This window comes from Hypanus sabinus, chromosome 14 (assembly GCF_030144855.1).
Source record: "Hypanus sabinus isolate sHypSab1 chromosome 14, sHypSab1.hap1, whole genome shotgun sequence".
NCBI lineage: Eukaryota > Metazoa > Chordata > Chondrichthyes > Myliobatiformes > Dasyatidae > Hypanus > Hypanus sabinus.
The window spans coordinates 102579213-102598916 of NC_082719.1; the positions used below are offsets into that span (position 1 = coordinate 102579213).

The 19704-nt window shown below is 41.5% G+C and overlaps 1 protein-coding gene across 5 annotated transcripts in view; it reads right to left on the reverse strand.

Annotated features, from left to right (window-relative positions):
• Positions 1–1383: 1383 nt before the first annotated feature.
• Positions 1384–19704, reverse strand: part of LOC132405029 (mitogen-activated protein kinase 4-like) — a 93218-nt gene continuing 74897 nt past the window's right edge. For all 5 annotated transcript variants that reach the window (XM_059989729.1, XM_059989727.1, XM_059989731.1 and 2 more), the window contains one exon: positions 1384–11811. In XM_059989729.1, the coding sequence (XP_059845712.1) occupies positions 11130–11811 (682 nt within the window). In that variant the 3' untranslated portion in view covers positions 1384–11129. The remainder of the gene's footprint in view (positions 11812–19704) is intronic.

Consider the following 19704-nt stretch of genomic DNA (forward strand, 5'->3'; position numbering starts at 1 on the left):
GAGAAATTTGGATAGGTACATGGATCTGAGTGTTATGGAGGGCTATGGTCCTGTTGCAGGTCAATGGGACTAGGCAAAATAATAGTTTGGCACAGATTAGATGGGCTGAAGGGCCTCTTTCTCTGTTGTATGTGGGAATTGGAAGAGTAAATTCAAGATTAACTGCAAGAGTCTAAGAATAGTCACTCAGGTTCAGACTTTACCCTCGAACACATACATGAGACTCCTGAACAAAGTGTTATTGTTCACTCTGAAATCTCTTGTAATTTTCAGTCATTTGCTGGTGCACACATGCGTTGGTGACAAATGTACATATTGAGAACACAGGCGTCCCCACTTTACAAATGTTCACTTTACGCCACTTCCTTTTACAAAAGACCTACATTGGTAACTTGTTTTCGCATTACAAAGAGGATTTTCACTTTTACAAAAATTTTTCCCATATAAGTTAATGGTTCTTCACTTTACGCCATTTCAGATTAAGAAAGGTTTCATAGGAACTCTCTACCTTTGTAAAGGGGGAGGCACCTGTAACTGTGTCTCAATTCACTACCGCAGTCAGGTTATTTTTGAGATGGAGCACCTTTATCAATAGGTATGATTTCCCACGGGCTAACCATTTTAATTCTACTTCCCAATCCTATTCTGACATGTTGATCCACAGCTTCCTCTACTATCGCAATGAAGCTACTCTTAGCCCAGAGGAGATGCACCTTATATTCCATCTCATATTCCATCTGGGTGGCTTCCAACCTGATGACAGGAACATCAATTTCTCTTATTTCCAGTAATTTTCTCCCTTTTTCAATTCCCCATTCTGGCTCCCCTCTTGTCCCTTATCTTCTCCTCACATGTCCATCACCTCCCTCTGGTTTCCCTCCTCCACCTTTTCTCCCATGGTCCATTGTCCTCTCATATCAGATTCCTCCTTCTTCAGTGCTTTACCTTTTTCACTTATCATGACCTGCTTTTCACTTAATTCCCTCCTCCCTCACCCACCTACCTTGCCCCTTACCAGGTTTCACCCATCATCTTCTAGCTACCCTGCACCTCTCCCCCACCTTCATATTCTGGCATCTTCCCCCTTCCTCTCCAGTCCTGACGAAGGATCTTGGCCTGAAATGGCCACCGACCTGCCGAGTTTCTGCAGCATTTTGTGTGCTTTGCTATGGATTCCCAACAGCATTTTTTTCCCAGTACTGCTGAAGGGTTTCAGCCCGAAACGTTGACTGTATTTTTTCCCATGGATGCTACCTGGCCTGCTGAGCTCCTCCAGCATTTAATATGTGTTGACCTGCAGAATCTCTTGTGTTAATTTTTGGATGCGTGTCTTTCATAAGTGTACCATATCAAACCATTGCACTAGGCTCAGCGTAGAAGACATATTCTTGAAAAAATTATCTTTATTTTTGGAGGGATTTACATGTTTACCCTTACATCCTGATAAATCAAGAATAATGAAGAATATACAGTAAATGCTTTTAAAAATAAAACCACAACGCATTCTTTCCATCTCATATTTTGAGTCAATTAACATGGTGTTTATAAAATGCACATTGAAATTCTGTCTTATGCATGAATTACAATGTTGTGTAAAACATTCATTTCTGTCACTGATCTTAAATATAAATTTTACTATACAGTGCATTATCAAGATACCTAATTCTTTCCATTTTAAAGTGATATTATCCCATTTGCAGGCCTACTTTCATAATAAAATATAGCAAAACTATTTTGAGGCCATATTTAAGCAGATCTCCTGAGCTGGTAACCATTTGCTTTAGTAAATCAAATTCATTTTTAAGGCCACCATTTTCAATAAAAGAAGCACATTACTATTTAATTTCTTGCAAAGCATAATTGTTTCAATTACATTTTAAGATTTATTTTGCCACTTGCTTGCACAATTCTTTTGTATTTTCTACCCATGATAACAATATCCTAATCTAATTGAGGCCCAACATAACAGCAGTAAGGCACAACAATCAGTATAAATTCCTATGCCCAAGATATTCTGAGCTCATCGGGTTTACAAAAGATCAAAGTAAATTTATTATCAAAGTACATATATGTCACCATATACAACCCTGAGATTCGTTTTCTTGTAGCCATTGATAGTAATAAAAGAAAGATGATAGAATTAATGAAAAACTTCACCCAAAAAGGCAGAGAAACAATGCACAGAAGGCAACAAAATGTGCAAAAACAAAATGAAAGGGGAAAAAATCAATAAATATTGAGAACATGAGATGAAGTGTCCTTGAAAGAGAGTCCAGAGTTTGTGAGAGCAGTTCAGTGATGGGGTGAGTGAAGTTGAGTGAAGTTATCCCCTTTGGTTCAAGAGCCTGATGATTGAGAATCTTGTTCCTGAACCTGAGGCTCCTGTACCTTCTTCCTGATGGCAGCAGTGAGAAGAGAGCGTGGCCTGGACGGTGGGTTCCATGATGATGGATGCTGCTTTCCTACGACAATGTTCCGTACACATGTGCTCAGTGGTGGAGAGGGCTTTACCCATGATAGACAAAGCCATATCCATTACTTATTGTAGGCTTCATACCTTACAAATTCATACAGCACTTGGAGGGTCCTGTATCCCAAGTGTTTGGCTGATGTTCATACTAATATAAAGCAAATGAAAGTAGTTCAGAATTCTCCCAGATAAAGAAGAATCTCAGAAAATGTAGAATTATTTAACTATAAATGCCAATGCAAAGTGGTTGATGCGTGTTTGATTTCAACATTTAGGAGAAATTTCGGTAGATACATGGATATTAAGAGTATGGAGGGCTGTGGTCTGTATGCAGGTAGATGGGACAAGTTTGGCGCAGACTAGATGGGTCATAGGGGCTGCTTTTGTGCTGTAGTGCTCTATGACTATAACTCAAGAAAGCAACTGGCTATTACTGATTCTTGTGTATGGAAACTTTTTTGCAGCCAAAATATTCATAATAATTTGTAATACCCAATATATTTGTGATAAATAAATCAACAATTCTGTCACATCAATTCACTCTAAAACTGCGGCATATTAATGTCTTCTTGACATTAAAACATCTTTTATTCAATTGGAGAATGCTTTGAGGATGAGTAGCAGTTATTACCCTGCAACCATCAAGCTCCTGAAACACCAATGCTCAGGAACAGGAAAGCCCATCAGAGGCTAAGCCCTCCCCACCATTGAGCACATTTACAAGGAGCGTTGCCACAAGAAAGCAGAATCCATCATCATGGACCTCCACCATCCAGGCCATGCTCTCTTCTTGTTTCTACCAAAGGGAAGGGGGTACAGGAGATTTAGGTACCTCACAGCTAGGTTTAGGAACAGATATTACCCCTCAAACATCAGGCTCCAGAACCAGTGTAGATAACTTCACTCATGACAACTCTGAACACACTCCACAACCAACAGAATCACTTCAAGGAATCTACCACTGGACAGTTACACAGTTTGTCTTCATTTGCACATTGGTTGTTTGTGCATTTGTGAATAGTTTTTTGTAGATTCTGTTGTATTTTTTTATTTTGCTGTGAAATGCCTGCAAAAACCCCCCCAAATCTCAGGGTAGTATGTGGTGACATATATGTACTTTGACAAGAAATTTACTTTGAACTTTCAGTTGAGTCATGTACAACGCATGCTCAATTCAACAAGATACCAGTGTAAGTAGTATGGTAATGTTCAACAAGTCTCCATCACTAGGGGTTAACTACTCTCCACTCCTTTGAGCTGCTTGTGGTAAACTGAAATAATAATAATAACTTTATTTATAGAGCACTTTCCATATAAATGCTGTAGTTCAAAGTGCTTTACAATGGAATAAAAGTATAAACATGAAAATAAAAGATGAAGATGTTGGTTAGAAGCAAGGTTAAATAAATAGGGTTTTAGCTGGCATTTCAAGGTGTCAACTAGGTCTGCAAGCCTTGTTTCTCTATCGAGATGCAGCACAGAAAAGGCCACTCTGGCCCTTAGAGCTGCAGCCCGGCACTTCCCAGTTTAACCCTAGCCCAATCATGGGACAAATTACAATGACCTACCAACCTGTACATCTTTGGACCTTAAGAGGAAATCAGAGCACCTGGAGGAAACCCATACAGTCACAAGGAGAATGAACCAACTCCTTACAGACAGCAACAGGAGTTGAACCCGGGTCACTGGTACTGTAAATCATCACTACGCTATTGTGATACCCATAGTTTTAGGTATTGAATTCCATAGTTTAGGAGAATAGTTCAAAAAAGCTGACCTGCCAATTATCTTTTGAGGGAGATAGTTTAAATTTAAACAACCAAGCAGAAGAAGACTTGAGAGTTTGAGCAGGATTATAAACAAAAATGATTCTGTGATTTTCTTTAGTCCCAGACCATTAAGTACCCCCAGTGAAGATAGCTCTGAATATTTCTTACTGATTGATCTACAATCTTGTGTGTGTCACTCTGTACTTTCAGCGTCCGCTGAACCTCCTGTGTATAATTTGCAAAACTAGAATTGAGCAAAAATTAATGGAAGTCCCCAGCAGGCTGGGCAGCATCCATAAAGCAAACATTTTAGATATTCTGTAATATGGGACATAGTAGATCAGATGATTTAGAAGAGTAAAAGGCAACATACTGTTCTACTCCTGTGCCCTATTAACAATATATAATTTAATCTTACAAATCTTGTAAATCAGAGATTAATAAATAAACATTATTCAGTACAGAGAAAATTTATGATGTGATTGCTGGGACTGGAGGACCTGAGTTACAGGGAAAGATTGAATAGTTTAAGACTTTGCTCCCTAGAATGTAGCAGAGTGAGGGGAAATCTGATGGAGATATGCAAAATTTTCAGGGGTATAGATACAGTAAATGCAAGCAGGCTTTTTCCACTGAGGTTGGAACTAGAGGTCATGGTTAAGGGTGAAAGGTGAAAAGTTTAAGAAGAATGTGAAAGGAAACTTATTCACACAAAGAGTAGTGAGAGTATAGAACAAGCTGCAAGTGGAAGTGGTGGTTGCGGGTTTGATTGCAACACTTAAGAGAAGTTTGGATGGGAAGGGTATGGTCCAGGTGTGGGTCAATGGGACTAGGTAACAGTTTGGCACAAACTAGATGGGCCAATGGACTTGTTTCTGTATTAAAGTGCTCCATGGTGAGGGAATTGGATTGAAAAATATCTGAAGTTTTAGCATATATTTCAGAAACATATTTTCTTTCTTTTTTTTTCAGTTTGCTTGACTCTGGATTACAGCAAAGTGGGATATTTAAACAGCAAAAGCTCCAATAACACACAAAAAATGCTGGAGGAACTCCCCCAAAATGACCAACAAATGTTTGAAAAGGTAAACACAAAATGGGTTGGATTAAATTTGTCTGTGGTAAGTATGAAAGGGAAATATAAAACAGTGACATCACAGTGATGTAACATTTCATTCTTACACAGATATGAAATGATGCATCATTTTATTCATCATTATTGAATTCTGTTGTTTTTTGTTCCACATTGTGCCCTCACCAACACACCACAGCAAACTCCTAATACATGTACACGTGTATAATGATCTTTGATATTACAGTTCTTTTAGACATAGATATGAGAATAATATGACTGATGTTCACAATGGATCATTATAATGGAACAATGATAGAGACACAGCCCTTCCAGACCAGCGAGCCATGCCATCCCCAATTTAATCTTAGCCTCATCACGAGACAATTTACAATGACCAATTAGCCTACTAACTGATATTTCTTTGGACTGCAGGAAGAAACCAGAACACTCAGAGGAAACCCACATGCTCACAGGAAGGACATACAAACTCCTTACAGACAATTTTGGAATTAAACACCGAGCTCCGACACACTGAATTGTAATAGTGTCATTCTATCTGCCACCATGGCGCCCTACACTATGTTACACCATCCTTAGTCTAAATAAAAATATACCATATCAAAACAAAATTACTTCCTTCTCACTGCTGCCATCAGGAAGGAGGTACAGGAGCCTCAGGGTCCACACTACCAGGTTCAGGAAGATTTAATACTCCTCAACAATCATGCTCCCGAATCAGAGGGAATAACTTCACTCACCCCCAACCAACTGTTCCCACAACCTATGGACCCACTTTCAAGTACTGTTCATCTCATGGTCTCGGTATTTATTGCTTATTTACTTATTATTATGATTATTTCTATTTTTCCCTGTTTCTTTTTCTATTTGTAGTTTGTTATTTCTTTTAGCACGTTGGTTATTTGTCTGCCTTGTTATGTACGGTCTTTCATTGATCCTATTGTGTTTCTTGGATTTACTGTGGAGTTTGCAAGAAAATAAATCTCAGGGTTGTATTTGGTGATATTAATGTACCATGATAATTAATTTACTTTGAACTTTTTTTAGATTTGGTAGTAACTTTGAATTTACTTTGTTCATTATAAAAATGCTTTATGTCAGTAACTGAAATGTTTTTTCCATCCTGTTCTATTATGTACCTTTAGTCCAAAATTACCATTTGGTTTCATGAACTCTTGATTCTGTTTTTCAGTGTTGGCATCAGCACCAGGCCCTAATGGTGTTCCATATAGTGTCTACTAGAACACCCCAGATGTTCTGAAATTTCTCTGGAGAAACATGAGGTTGCGTGGGAAAAGCAAGTGACCCCTAAAGCCTGGAGAAGAGCAGGCGGAGTTCTGATCCCAAAAGAAAAGAATTCATCCACCATCAAAGAGCTTTGCCAAATAAACCTTCTGAACATAGAAGGCAAGATCTTTTTTAGCATGTTGGTGCAAAGACTTACAAAGTATCTAAAACAAAATCATTTCATTGACACATCAATCCAAAAGGCTGGCATAGCAGGCTTCTCTGGATGCCTTGAACATACCAGCTTCATATGGCATCAAATCCAGATGTCTAAGAAAGAAAGAAAGGTCTTGTTCCTCGACCTGGCCAACACCTATAGATCAGTTCCTCATTCCCTGCTGTGGACTGCTTTTGAATTCTTGCAGGTGCCTGAAACAATAACAAATCTGGTAAAACACTACTTCCAGGATCTGCAAGTTTGTCGCACAACATCAGACTTCACCACAGCTCGGCAACCACTGGAAATAGGCATCATGGCAGAGTGTACCATCTCCCCATTGGCCTTCACTATGGCAATGGAGCTCATTATCAGAGCCTCAGAATGGGTTGCAGGAGGAAAACGGCTACAGTTTGGTCAATGGTTACCACTGATACGAGCCTATATAGACGATATAACAATACTGACGAGATCTGTCCCCGGCACCAAGAGACTTCTGTGAAAGCTTAATCAGAACATCACATGGACGAGGATGAAGATCAAGCCCAGCAAGTGCAGAAACATCTCCATTGTCAAAGGTCAAGTCACGGATCAAAGATTTCATATTGACGGAATACCTGCCCCAACTGTGTCAGAAATGCCAGTGAAGAGCTTGGGTCGATGGTATGATGCTAAGCTCAAGGACACCGAGCAGTTTAAACAACTCAAAAAGGATACCATCACGTAGATAGCTCTCATCAACAAGACCTTGCTGCCAGGAAAACTCAAACTGTGGTGCTTCCAGTTCGGCATACTCCCAAGACTCATGTGGCCTTTAACAGTGTATGAGATCCCCATCAACAAGGTGGAAAAGCTCAAAAGAGTGATCAGCACACATGTGAAACGGTGGCTTGGACTTCCACGATGCTTAAGTCCTGTTGGACTGTACGAGAACAGCAAATTGGAATTACCAATTACAAGTCTTGTAGAAGAATTCAAATGCACAAAGCAAGGTTGGTCATGACCCTCACTGAATCTGAAGATACTGTTATTTGAACAGCAGCTCCCCATGTGACAACAGGGAAGAAGTGGACCCCATCTGAAGCTGTTCAGGGTGCTAGGTCTGCTGTTCACTTCAGGGATGTGGTTGGCCAGGTCCAACCTGGGAGAGCCGGGCTTGGGCTTATCCCAAAGGCTCCTCAATGGCACAAGGCAACATCAGTGCAGAAGAAATGGCTCATGGTGGAGGAGGTGAGAAGACAGGAGGAGGCAGAGAGACACACCAGGGCCATCTCAATGGCCAAGTAGAGCCAATGGACTAATTGGGAGAGCCTGGAAAAGAGGAAACTCAGCTGGTGCGACATCTGGGAGATGGAGGGATCTCCACTAAGTTTTGTCATCAGAGCCACTTATGACCTCCTACCTACACCCCAGAACCTGAACCAGTGGTGGGGAGAAGACCCCACTTGCTCTCTTTGTCAAGCACCTGGATCACTAAGGCTCATTTTAACAGGATGCACCACGAGCCTCAGTCAGGGGCGGCATAACCAAGTTCTCAGACAGCTGGCATCAATCCTGGAACAGAGGCGAATTACCACAAATGCTCTCCCACAAACATCGGCAAGAAATGTTCACATCACATGATTTGTACCAGCAGGCCAACCTCCAGAGCACCATATAACATCCGCAGTAAGCATTCTGCAGGTTGCTTGGGAGTGGAAAATGGACATGTACTTGGGGAAAAAAGCTTGTGTTTCCCCCAGAAATAGCAGCTACAACACTCTGGCCAGGCATGGTCCTGTGGTCCACAACAGCCAGGCTGGCATATGTTGTGGAATTGACAGTACCATGGGAAGATGGTGTAGAAGAAGCTTATGAGAGGAAAAAGACCAGGTACTCTGAACTGGCAACTGAAGCTGCCCAGAATGGCTGGAAGACCAAGATTTTCCCTGTAGAAGTGTGATGCAGGGAATTCATGGCTACATCTACGACCAGTCTATTGAAGAAGATGGGGGTGAGGGGCTATTCACTCCAACAGGCAATAAAATCCTTGTCAAATGCAGCAGAAGAAAGCAGTAATTGGATTTGGGTTAAAAGGAAAGATAACAACAGGGCTGCAAGATGAAGACAGGAGGGTATGGAACTGAGGAGGGTGTATCTGGGTCGCCAGGTAGCATGGTGAGCCCTCTGAAGACATCGTGGGCTTATCAACGAAGCGTCAAAGAAGGAGGGTGCCCACCTGATAACCCCGATGAGGTACCTACCCTCCTTGTCACCACTCCAAACCCACTGCCAACATCGAGGGTGCTGACTTATCATAGGGATTGAAACATCAGGTCCTATTAACTCTACTTAGGGGAAAATATAAATTAGTACAGATCATTTTGTAAAATTAACAAATAAATGCTGAAAGCGATCTCTTGGGCTGATGCTAACACAGCAGATACTGTGCAGTTCAGCTGCTCAGATAGAAATTATGCAGCTTAAGGAATTTTGGATGCAACAAATCATCCAGAGTAAGTTCCATAATGCCTAGAATTTACCCTTGTACTAATTTTTATTATTATTTAAAGTTCAATTGTAGTTGCCTGGTAGAATTTCCAAACTTTGACATTCTTATTGTGCCTCTCCTCCTCCCCTTTCTCCTCTGGTCCAGTCTCCTCTCCCATCAGATTCCCTCCTCTCCAGCTCTTTACCTTTCCTACCCACCCGGCTTCACCTATCACGTTCTAGCTGTCCTGCTTCCCTTCCTCCCAAACTTCTTATTCTGGCATCTTTCCTCTTCCTTCTGGTCCTAAAGAAGGGTCTTGGCCCAAAATGCCGATTGTTTACTCTTTTCTATAGATGCTGCCTGACTTGCTGAGCTCCTCCAGCATTTTGTGTGTTACTCTGGATTTCCAGCATCTGCAGAATCTCTTGTGTGTATGATCTGCGCTCAAAGCTATGCCAAAATAAAACCCATCAGGATTCTTGTTGAAGGGGTAGGCAAGAATGCAAACATCTCAGGCACCATCAATCTACGGGCCATGACACTCAGGGACCTGGGCTATATCATTATTTTTAAAATATTATTTGTGACAGTATGTTTTTCTGCTATTGTAATTATACGTACTATATGTGCTGTTTGCTGAGTGTGAGTGTTGGTCTGTGTTTTGCACCTTGGCCCCAGAGGAATACTGTTTCGTTTGGCTGTATACATGTGGTTGGTTGAATGACAAATAAACTTGAATTTGAACTTCAGTTTGAACTTGAAATGGAAGGTATTCAGGAGGCTTTGCATAGGAAGTGGGGCAGACATAAAATATTCACTTCAGAAGTTCTGCATACAAACCGAGAACAAAACAGCAGAAAGTAACAACTGGACAATGTATCAAGTAAAAAAAAGATTTAAATTCTGAAAATAAAAAAACGTCACCATGTTATTGTCCCTAATTCAATAACATGAACCAAAGATTTACTGTGTCACTTAATGTTATCGGGTTTTCTCAGTCAGGGAACTACACACGGTGGCCATTTTATTAGGTACAACTGCTTGTTAATGTAAATATCTGGTCGGCCAATCATGTTCCAGCAACTCAGTGCATAAAAGCATGCAGACATGATCAAGAAGTTTAGTTGTTGTTCAGACCAAACATCTATATGGAGAAGAAATATGACCTAAGTGACTCTAATATTGGTGGTTTGAATATCTCGGAAACGGTTGATCTCCTGGAATTTTCATGCACAGCAGTCTACAGATCAGGAGTTCCCAGACTTTTATGCCATGGACTAAGCAAGGGGTCCATGGACCCCAGACTGGGAACCCCTACTCTAGAGTTTACAGAGAATGGTGTGAAAAACAAAAAAAAATACAGTGAGTGGCAGTTCTATGAGTAAAAACACTTTGTTAATGAGAGAGGTCAGAGGAGAATGGCCAGACTGGTTCAAGCTGACAGGAAAGCAACTGTAATTCAAATAACCATTCATTACAACAGTAGTGTGCAGAAGAGGATCTCTGAACACGCAACATATCGAACCTTGAAGTGGATGGGTACAATAGCAGAAGATCATGAACATGTACTCAGTGGCCACTTTATTAGGTACAGGAGGTACTGAATAAAGTGTCCACTGCTGGTATAAAACCATTGGTGATATTGTCTAGGAATACACAAAAAATTGCAAGCTTTCATATTTCTAAAAGCATCCCTACCAGCTACCTTCCAATGGGTGAAGTAGCAATCCTGGATTAGAACGAATCAAGCCCATAACATCTCCAAGAACTAACTTTCCTGGTTATTTTCCATTAGGATGTTCTGCTTGTTTTGTTGAGCTGTCACCTTTCTGAAGTGAAACCCCAAGTGCCATAATTCCAGAAACAGCCAATAAAGCTGAATCTTACCACCTCTCTTTCTCATTAACTTCGGTCTGCACTATTTCATTGGTATGTTCTGGCAGACAAGTACCATTCAAATCATTCAGTTTGCTATCGGCTAGCTCTTCCTGTTTCCCACACAGCTTCAAAGCTCTGGAGATGAAGACATCAAAATCAAATTGGGAGCCTGCCCCGTTTGATATTTCTGAAGATGCCAAAGTGCGCGGGGATGACGGCTGGCTCCTTTCCTGAATGTTTGGCAGAGAGCTGGAACAATCAATTTTCAAAGGACTCCCATTCTTATAGTCAGAGACTTTCAAAAGGAGGTCAGATTTTCCTTCATCTAGAGAAACAGCCACACACGAGACAGTTGCTGTTCTTTTCCGATGAGACAGATCCAGAATAAGTTTGGGTTCAGAGTAATGATGGGGTTTGTTGTCCCTCCAGAGTAGTCTATCCAGGTATGAGGGCGATCCAATTTTATAATCGCACGATCGTCCGTAGTCCATTTCACACACTCGGTCCATCGACGTGTGAGACTGCTCCAAGAGCCTCTCTGAGCTGCTCTGTGAATATTTACGTGGGTCGACCTGCACATCCTCTGCCACAGCTTTGAACATAGCACGTGGATCTCGTTGCACCTCATCTAAGTCCCCATATTTGTCCCGGAGCCACTCCAAGTCAGAAGAGAAGCTGTCATGATATCTGTAATAGAAATTATAATTATGATTATATTAATGTAAAGCAGCAGAGATTTATATGAACTGCACAGTAAGACAGTGGTTGGAGAATTCTATTAGTGAACAGTAGGGCACTGAGGATTGCGCTAGACAAAGGGTTCTGGGAATACAAACCCATGATTCCTTGAAAATGGCATCACAGATCAATAGGGTCATAAAAAGAGGCTGTGGCATGTTGGCCATAAAGCAGAGAATAGAATAAGGAAGTTGGGATGTTCTCTTGAAATTGTATGAAGATTAAAGATTAGCTTTATTTGTCACATACACATCAAATCATCAAGGATCAGGGTTCAATGTTATTCACTGTATACATTTACATGTACAGTGGACTCTTGTTAATTGGGAGCAGTTCATTCTGGCCCAATGAAGCAGCCGTCACAGCTGAATTTTCTTGGAAATATTAAAAAGGCATAACAAAGACAAACTGCCGTTCAAATGAGTAACAAATTATTCATTTAAATGAATTACAGAACACTGCCAATACTACTACAGTACTATAAAACTCTGTACTAGTTCCTCATAGTTATCAATGGAGGAATTTATTCAGTGTATGCTGCTGTGTTTTTTTGATTGAATGTAAATGAACAAAATCAGCACAGACACCTTGTGCAGATAATAGACTGCCTTCATTGCCTTCCTGTGCAAAGTCAAAATAAAAAAAACAAAATGCTAAAAAAATCACTGCTGTTTGAATCAGTGTCCATAAGGATAACATAACACAAGCACACGCAACTCATGCTATTTAAAAACTGTTCGCTCGGTAATGACTAACAGCTGCTTCTGGCATCTCCAAGCCTGAATGCCTGAAACCACAGCGAGCAAAAACAGTTCTGACTTGTCTTACTGATTAATTCTCGCCAACAATCAGTGACAAAACCTCTGATTTTTAAACACAAAAACACCACTGACATTGTTTGAAAGCTGTTTGCTCTAAGCATGGTGTAGTATCTAATGGCCACACAAGTGCGGGTAATTGACACTAGATAGAAACTGTTTGGCAACAGTCTTCTGCCCAATTAACTGGCATAGTATCCCAAATAGATAAAGGGAATCTCAGCAATCTTCTCCGTTAGTTTTTATTCTCTAAGAGTTGTCCCAAATAAAGGCTGCTCCAATTAACCAATGGTTCTATTAACCATATTAGGAAATCGCTGTGGTGTTTTGGTGTGACATGCAATATAAAATGACAATATTCAACAATTATTCAGGGTAAAGAATTTAAATAAAATAAAGCCAGGAGTACAGATGTGGAACTAAATACGCGTAAACTCCTGCATGTATTTATTTGAAACCTAGACTGAAATGTGTCATTTGCATCAATGACCAACGCAGTCTGTGGATGTGATAGGACAGCATGCAAGTGTCACACATGCACATCCACAACTTACTAACCCTAACCTGTACGCTTTTGGAATGTGGGACAAAACTGGACCACCCAGAGGAAACCCACATGGTCACAGAGAGAATGTACAAATCCCTTCCATTAGCTGCAGGAATTGAACCCAGGTTGTTGGCACTGTTGATAGCATAATGCTAATTAGTATACTACCTTGCCATCCAGATAATCCATTGATGAGAACAAATTTGGAGTATTGTTGCGATAGTTACAGTACTGTCCAAAAGTCTTAGGTATATACACACACACACACACACACACACACACACACACACACACACACACACACACACACACACACACACACACACACACACACACACACACACACACACACACACACACACACACCCAGTGTACCTAAAACCTTTGTACAGTAGTGTACTTGACATCATAGAGCAGAGGGCGACTTTGTAAATCTGCTGGGAGTAAAGGATGCTGGGTCTGGTGAGGGTGGAGCGCTGTGGGAGGGAAGGCAGAGAAGGAGAGCCAGGAGCGGGAGGTGGGGAATGCAGACATACCTAGCTCTGAGGCTTAAGGCAAGGTCAGTTGATTCCAAATGATTGGTTTATTCATCATTACAGAATGTCTCTCCGGTGCTTCCCATTCTCTCCTCTCTCCCTTCCCCTTTTCTCAATCATGATTCTCCTCTCCCTGCTCCCTACCCACTCTCAGTCCATAACAGAGACCCATATCAGAATCACATTTATCAGAAGACTAGAAGACCATAAGATATAGAAGCAGAATTAGGCCATTTGGCCCATCGAGTCTGTTCATTCATTTAATCATGGCTGATCCAATTTTCCTCTCAGTCCTAGTCTCCAGCGTTCTCCCTATATCCTTTCATGCCCTGACCAATCAATAATCTATCAGCCTCTGCCTAAAGTAAACATAAAGACTTGGCCTCCACAGTCGCCTGGGACAATGAATTCCACTGATTCACCACTCTCTGGATAAAGAAATTCCTCCTCATCTCCGTTCTAAAAGGACACTCCTCTATTCTGAGACTGTGTTCTCTGGTCTTAGCCTCTCCCACCGTAGGAAATATCTTCTCTACATCCACTCTATCAAGGCCTTTCACTATTCGATAGGTTTCAATGAGGTCATCCCTCATTCTTCTGAATTCTAGTGAATACAGGCCCAGAGTCATCAAACATTCTTCATATGACATGCCATTCAATCCTGGAATCATTTTTGTGAACCTCCTTTGAACCCTCTCCAGATTCAGCACATCCTTTCTAAGATAGGGGCCCAAAACTGCTCATAGCATTCCAAGAGAGGCCTCACCAGTGTTTTATAAATCCTCAACATTACACCCTTTCTTTTATATTCTAGTCCTCTTGAAATGAATGCTAATTTTCCATTTGCCTTCCTCTCCACCAACTCAACCTACAAATTAACCTTTAGGGAATCCTGCATGAAGACTCCCACGGCCCCTCAGTTTTCTGTATTTTCTTTCCATTTAGAAAATAGTCAACCCTTTCATTTCTTCTACCAAAGTGCCTGACCATAAACTTCCCAACATTGTACTCCATCTGCCATTTCTTTGCCCATTCTCCTAATTTGTCTATGTCTTTTTGTAGTCTCGCTACTTCTTCAAAACTATCTGCCCCTCCATCTATCTTCATATTATCTGCAAATTTACAACAAAGCCATCAATCCCATCATCCTAATTATTAACATATAACATAAAAGGAATCAGTCCCAATATAGACTCCTGTGGAACAACACCAGAAAAGGTTCCCTTTATTCCCACTCTTTGTCTCCCACCAATCTGCCACTGCTTTATCCATGCTAGAATCTGTCCCGTAATACTGTGGGTTCATAGCTTGTTAAGCAGCCTCATGTGTGGCACTTTGTCAAAGGCCTTTTGAAAATCCAAGTACATAACATCAACCCATTCTTCTTTGTCTATCCTGCCTGTTATTTCTTCAAGAATGCCAACTAATTTGTCAGGCATGATTTTCCCTTGAGGGAAAATATTCGCTGAAAATACAGCCTATTTTATCAAGTGTCTCCAAGTATCCTAAGGCCTCACTCTTAATAATTGACTCCAACATCCTCCCAATCACTGAGGTCAGACTAACTGGTCAATAGTTTTCTTTCTTCTGCCTCCCTCCCTTCTTGAAAAGAGGAGCGACATTTGCAACTTTCTAGTCTTTCAGAACCAATCCAGAATCTCGTGGTTCTTGAAAGATTATTACTAATGCCTCCATGATCTCTTCAGCCACCTCTTTCAGAACTCTAGGTTGTACACCATCTGGTCAGGTGACTTATCTACCTTCAGACCTTTCAGTTTCACAAGAACCTTCTCTCTAGTTCTGATAACTTCACATACTTCTTGACCCTTGACTGCTGGAATTTCCACTGTACTTCTAATGTCTTCCACGGTGAAGACAGATGCAAAATACTTAATCAGTTCAACAGCCATTCAATTGTCCTCCATTGTTACCTCTCCAGCATCATTTTCCAGCAGTCTGATATCCACTCTCACTTCTTTTACACTTCAGGTAACTGAAGAAACATTTGGTATATATTATTGGTTAGCTTACTTTCGTATTTCATCTTCACCTTCTTAATGACCTTTTAAGTTGCCTTCTATTGGTTTTTAAAAGCTTCCCAATCCTCTAACTTCCCATTAATTTTTGCTCTATTATATGCCATTTCTTTGACTTTTATGTTGGCTTCGACCTCTCGTTTCATCTTTCCTTTAGAATACCTCTTCCTCTTTGGGATGTATATATCCTGTGCCTTCCGAATTGCTTTCAGAAATTCCAGCCATCGCTGCTCTGCCATCATCCCTGTCAGTGTTCTTTTTAAATAAATTCTGGCTAACTCCTCTCTCATGCCTCTGTAATTCCCTTTTCTTCATTGTAATATGGATACATCTGACGTTAGCTTCTCCTTCACAAATTGCAGGGTGAATTCTATCATATTTTATCACTTGTCCCTAAGGGTTCTTTTTACCTTAAGTTCTCTAATCAATTCTGGTTCCTTGCACAACACCCAATCTCGAATAGCTGATCCCCTTAGTGGACTCAACCACAAGCTGCTCTAAAAAGTCATTCTGTAGGCACTCTTGAAATTCTCCCCTTGGGATCTAGCCAACCTGATTTTCCCAATCTACCTGCATATTCAAGTCCTCCATGACTATCGTAACATTGCCCTACTGGCATGCATTTTCTATCTCCCATTGTAATTTGTAGACCACATTCTTACTACTGTTTGGGGGTCTGTATACAACTCCCATCAGGGTCTTTTTACCCTTGCAGTTTCTTAGCTCTATCCACAAGAATTCAACACCTTCCAACCCTATGTCTCCTTTTTCTAATGATTTGATTTCTTTTTTTAGCAACTGAACAACACTGCCCCCCCCCCACCTTCCTGTTTATCCTTTCAAAACAAAGTGTATCCTTGGACATTAAGCTCCCAGCTATAATCTTTCTGCCCTGATTCATTGAGGCCTACAACTCATAGCTGCAAATCTACAAATGTGCTACAAGTTCATCTACCTTATTCTGTATACTGTGTGCATTCAGATACAACACCTTATTTCCTGTATTCACCCTTTTCGATCTTGTCCATCTTTTATGTTGCAACTTACCCTGTTGACTGCAAATTTGCCCTATCAACAGCCTCTCCTTACTACCTGGTACCTCTGTTTGTACACCAATTACCTTCTCTTCAGCACTATTATCTGCCTTTCTTACGATACTTCTTGCATTGAAACATACACAGCTCAGGACACTAGTTGCACCATGCTCAATCTTAGCAACATCTTTCTTCACAACCTCTCCACTAACTGTTCTAGCACTCTGGTTCCCATCCCCCTGCAAATCTAGTTTAAACCCACCATACAGTATTAACAAACCTTCCTGCTAGGATATTAGTCCCCCACCAGTCCAGGTGCAAAGCATCTGTTTTGTACAGGTCCCACCTTTCCTGGAAGAGAGCCCAATGATCCAAAAATCTTTTGCTTTCCTTCCTACTCCAACTCCTTAGTCACGTATTAAACTGTTTAATCTTCCTAGTTCTGGCCTCACTAGTACGTGGCACGGGTAGCAATCCTGAGATCACAACCCTGGAGGTCCTGCTCTTTAACTTAGCACCCAACTCTCTGAATTCCCTGTGCAGAACCCCGTCACTCATCCTACCCATGTCATTGGTACCTACATGGACCATGATCTCTGGCTGTTCATCCTCCAAATTTGGAATGCTGAGGATTCAATATGAGATTTCCCAGGCCCTGGCATCCAGGTGGCAACATACCATTCGGGAATCTTGGTTTCACTCACAGAACTCCTTGTCCAGTCCCGTAACTAATGAATCCCCTATCACCGCAGTATGCCTCTTATCCTTCCACTTCCTTTCTGAGTCACAGAGACAGACTGAGTACCAGATACCCCAACCACTGTGACTTTCGTTTGTTAGGTCATCCCCCGTTCCTCCAACAGTATCCAAAGTGATTTACCTGATGTTGCGGGGGATGGCCACATGGGTACTCTGCACTGGCTCCTTAACCACTTTCCCCTTCCTGACTGTCGCCCAGTTTCCTGTGTCTTGCACCTTGGGTGTAACTACCTCTCTATATGTCCTATCAGCCCATCAGCCTCATGAATGATCTGGAGTTCATCCAGTTCCAGTTCCGACTCCTTAACGTGGTTTGTTAGAAGCTGCAGCTGGATGAACTTCTCACAGTTGTAGTGTTCAGGGACACTGGAGGTCTCCTTGCCTTCCCACATCCCACAAGAGGAGCATTCAACTATCCCACCTGGGCATCTCTTCTATCCCAGATGAGCAGATGTTAAGAAAGAAAGGAAAAAAAAAAGAGCCTTTCTTCTCTTTTGCTTTATCTGACTGAACCTCTCTTTGCTAAAACTTCAAGATGACCACTCTGACTCTGTCCATTCAGACAATGGCTGCTGTGCTTGCCCCTGCCTCCTTTTAATTTTCTCTTGCTAATCAATCCCAAATGCCAATTGGTTGCTGATCAAAGAAAGCTCTTTTTCGCTGCTGTCTTTTGTACTTGAGCAGTGGACGAGATTGAAGCTTCTCCTGTCAAAACTTCCAATGTCCGAATTGGCCACTAGTCTAAGCTCACATATGTCATTAAATTTGTTTTGTTCTTGAGGCAGCAGTACAGTGTAATACATAAAATTATCATTATACTGTGCAAATGTATTAGGCACCCTAGCTATATATACGTTCCTAAGACTTGCACAGAACTGGATGTACTTTGATAATAAATTTACTTTGAATTTTTAGCTTTGAGCTTTGCACTTTAAAATCTGTGGTTATGTGTGTTTTTACCCCATCTCCTCTCTGTGGTGCATTATTAATCTGTGTGCCTTGAACTGAGTGAGACAATGGCCTTAGAAGACCATTGCTGCCCTGTGGGAAAGCATTCTCACATCAGATCAGCAGAGTAGAAATGACTAATTAGCTCTCTGGACTATTGGTGGATACAAGATCGCTATTTATTATTCTCAGGACAGAAATGAATTGTGCTGCCTCATCACCTTACTCCCCATTAACAGCACCCTTGGAGGGAGAGTGATTAAACACTATTTAATCATCAACGATTTTTAGACCTTGCTTCTCTGCCGAAGTGAAATACAAAAATTACAACAAAGATGAGAAAATCTGCAGATGCTGAAAAGAAGTCCAAGCAACACACGCAAAATGCTGGCGGAGCTCAGCAGGCTGGGCAGCACCTCAGGTAAACAGTCAATCTTTTGGGCTGAGACCCTTCTTCAGGACTGAAGAAAAAGGTGAGGTAAGGGCAAGAAGGTGGGGGCAGGGAAGGAAGAAGTACGAGGTGGCAGTAGGTGAAATTGTGAAAGGAGGAGAGGTGAAATAAAGAGCTGGGAAGCTAATAGGTGAAAGAGATAAAGGAGCTGGAGAAGAGGGTAGAAGACCATTGCACAAGAGGAAGGGGGAGGAGCACCAGATGGAGGTAATGGGCAGGTAAGGAGATAAGGTGAGAGAAGGAAATGAGAATGGGAATGGTGGGGGGGGGGGGGGAGGGAAATTACTGGAAATTCAAGAAATTGATGTTCATGCCATCAGGTTACAGGCTACCTAGACAGAATATAAGGTGTTGTTCCTCTTGTCCATTCATCCCTCCCCATTGATCTCTCTCCTGGTGCTTATCCTTGCAAGTGGAACAAGTGCTACACCTACCCCTACACCTCCTACCTCATTACCACACTCAGGTTGGAGGAACAACACCTTATATTCCGTCTGGGTAGCCTCTAACCTGATGGCATGAACATCGATTTCTCAAACTTCTGGTAATTGCACCCACCCCACCACCATTCCCATTCCCATTTCCCTCTCTCACCTGATCTCTTTACCTGCCCAACACCTCCCCCCCGGTTCTCTTCCCCCTTCACTTTCTTCCATGGCCTTCTATCAGATTCTCCCTTCATCATCTCTTTATCGCTTTCAACTGTCAGCTTC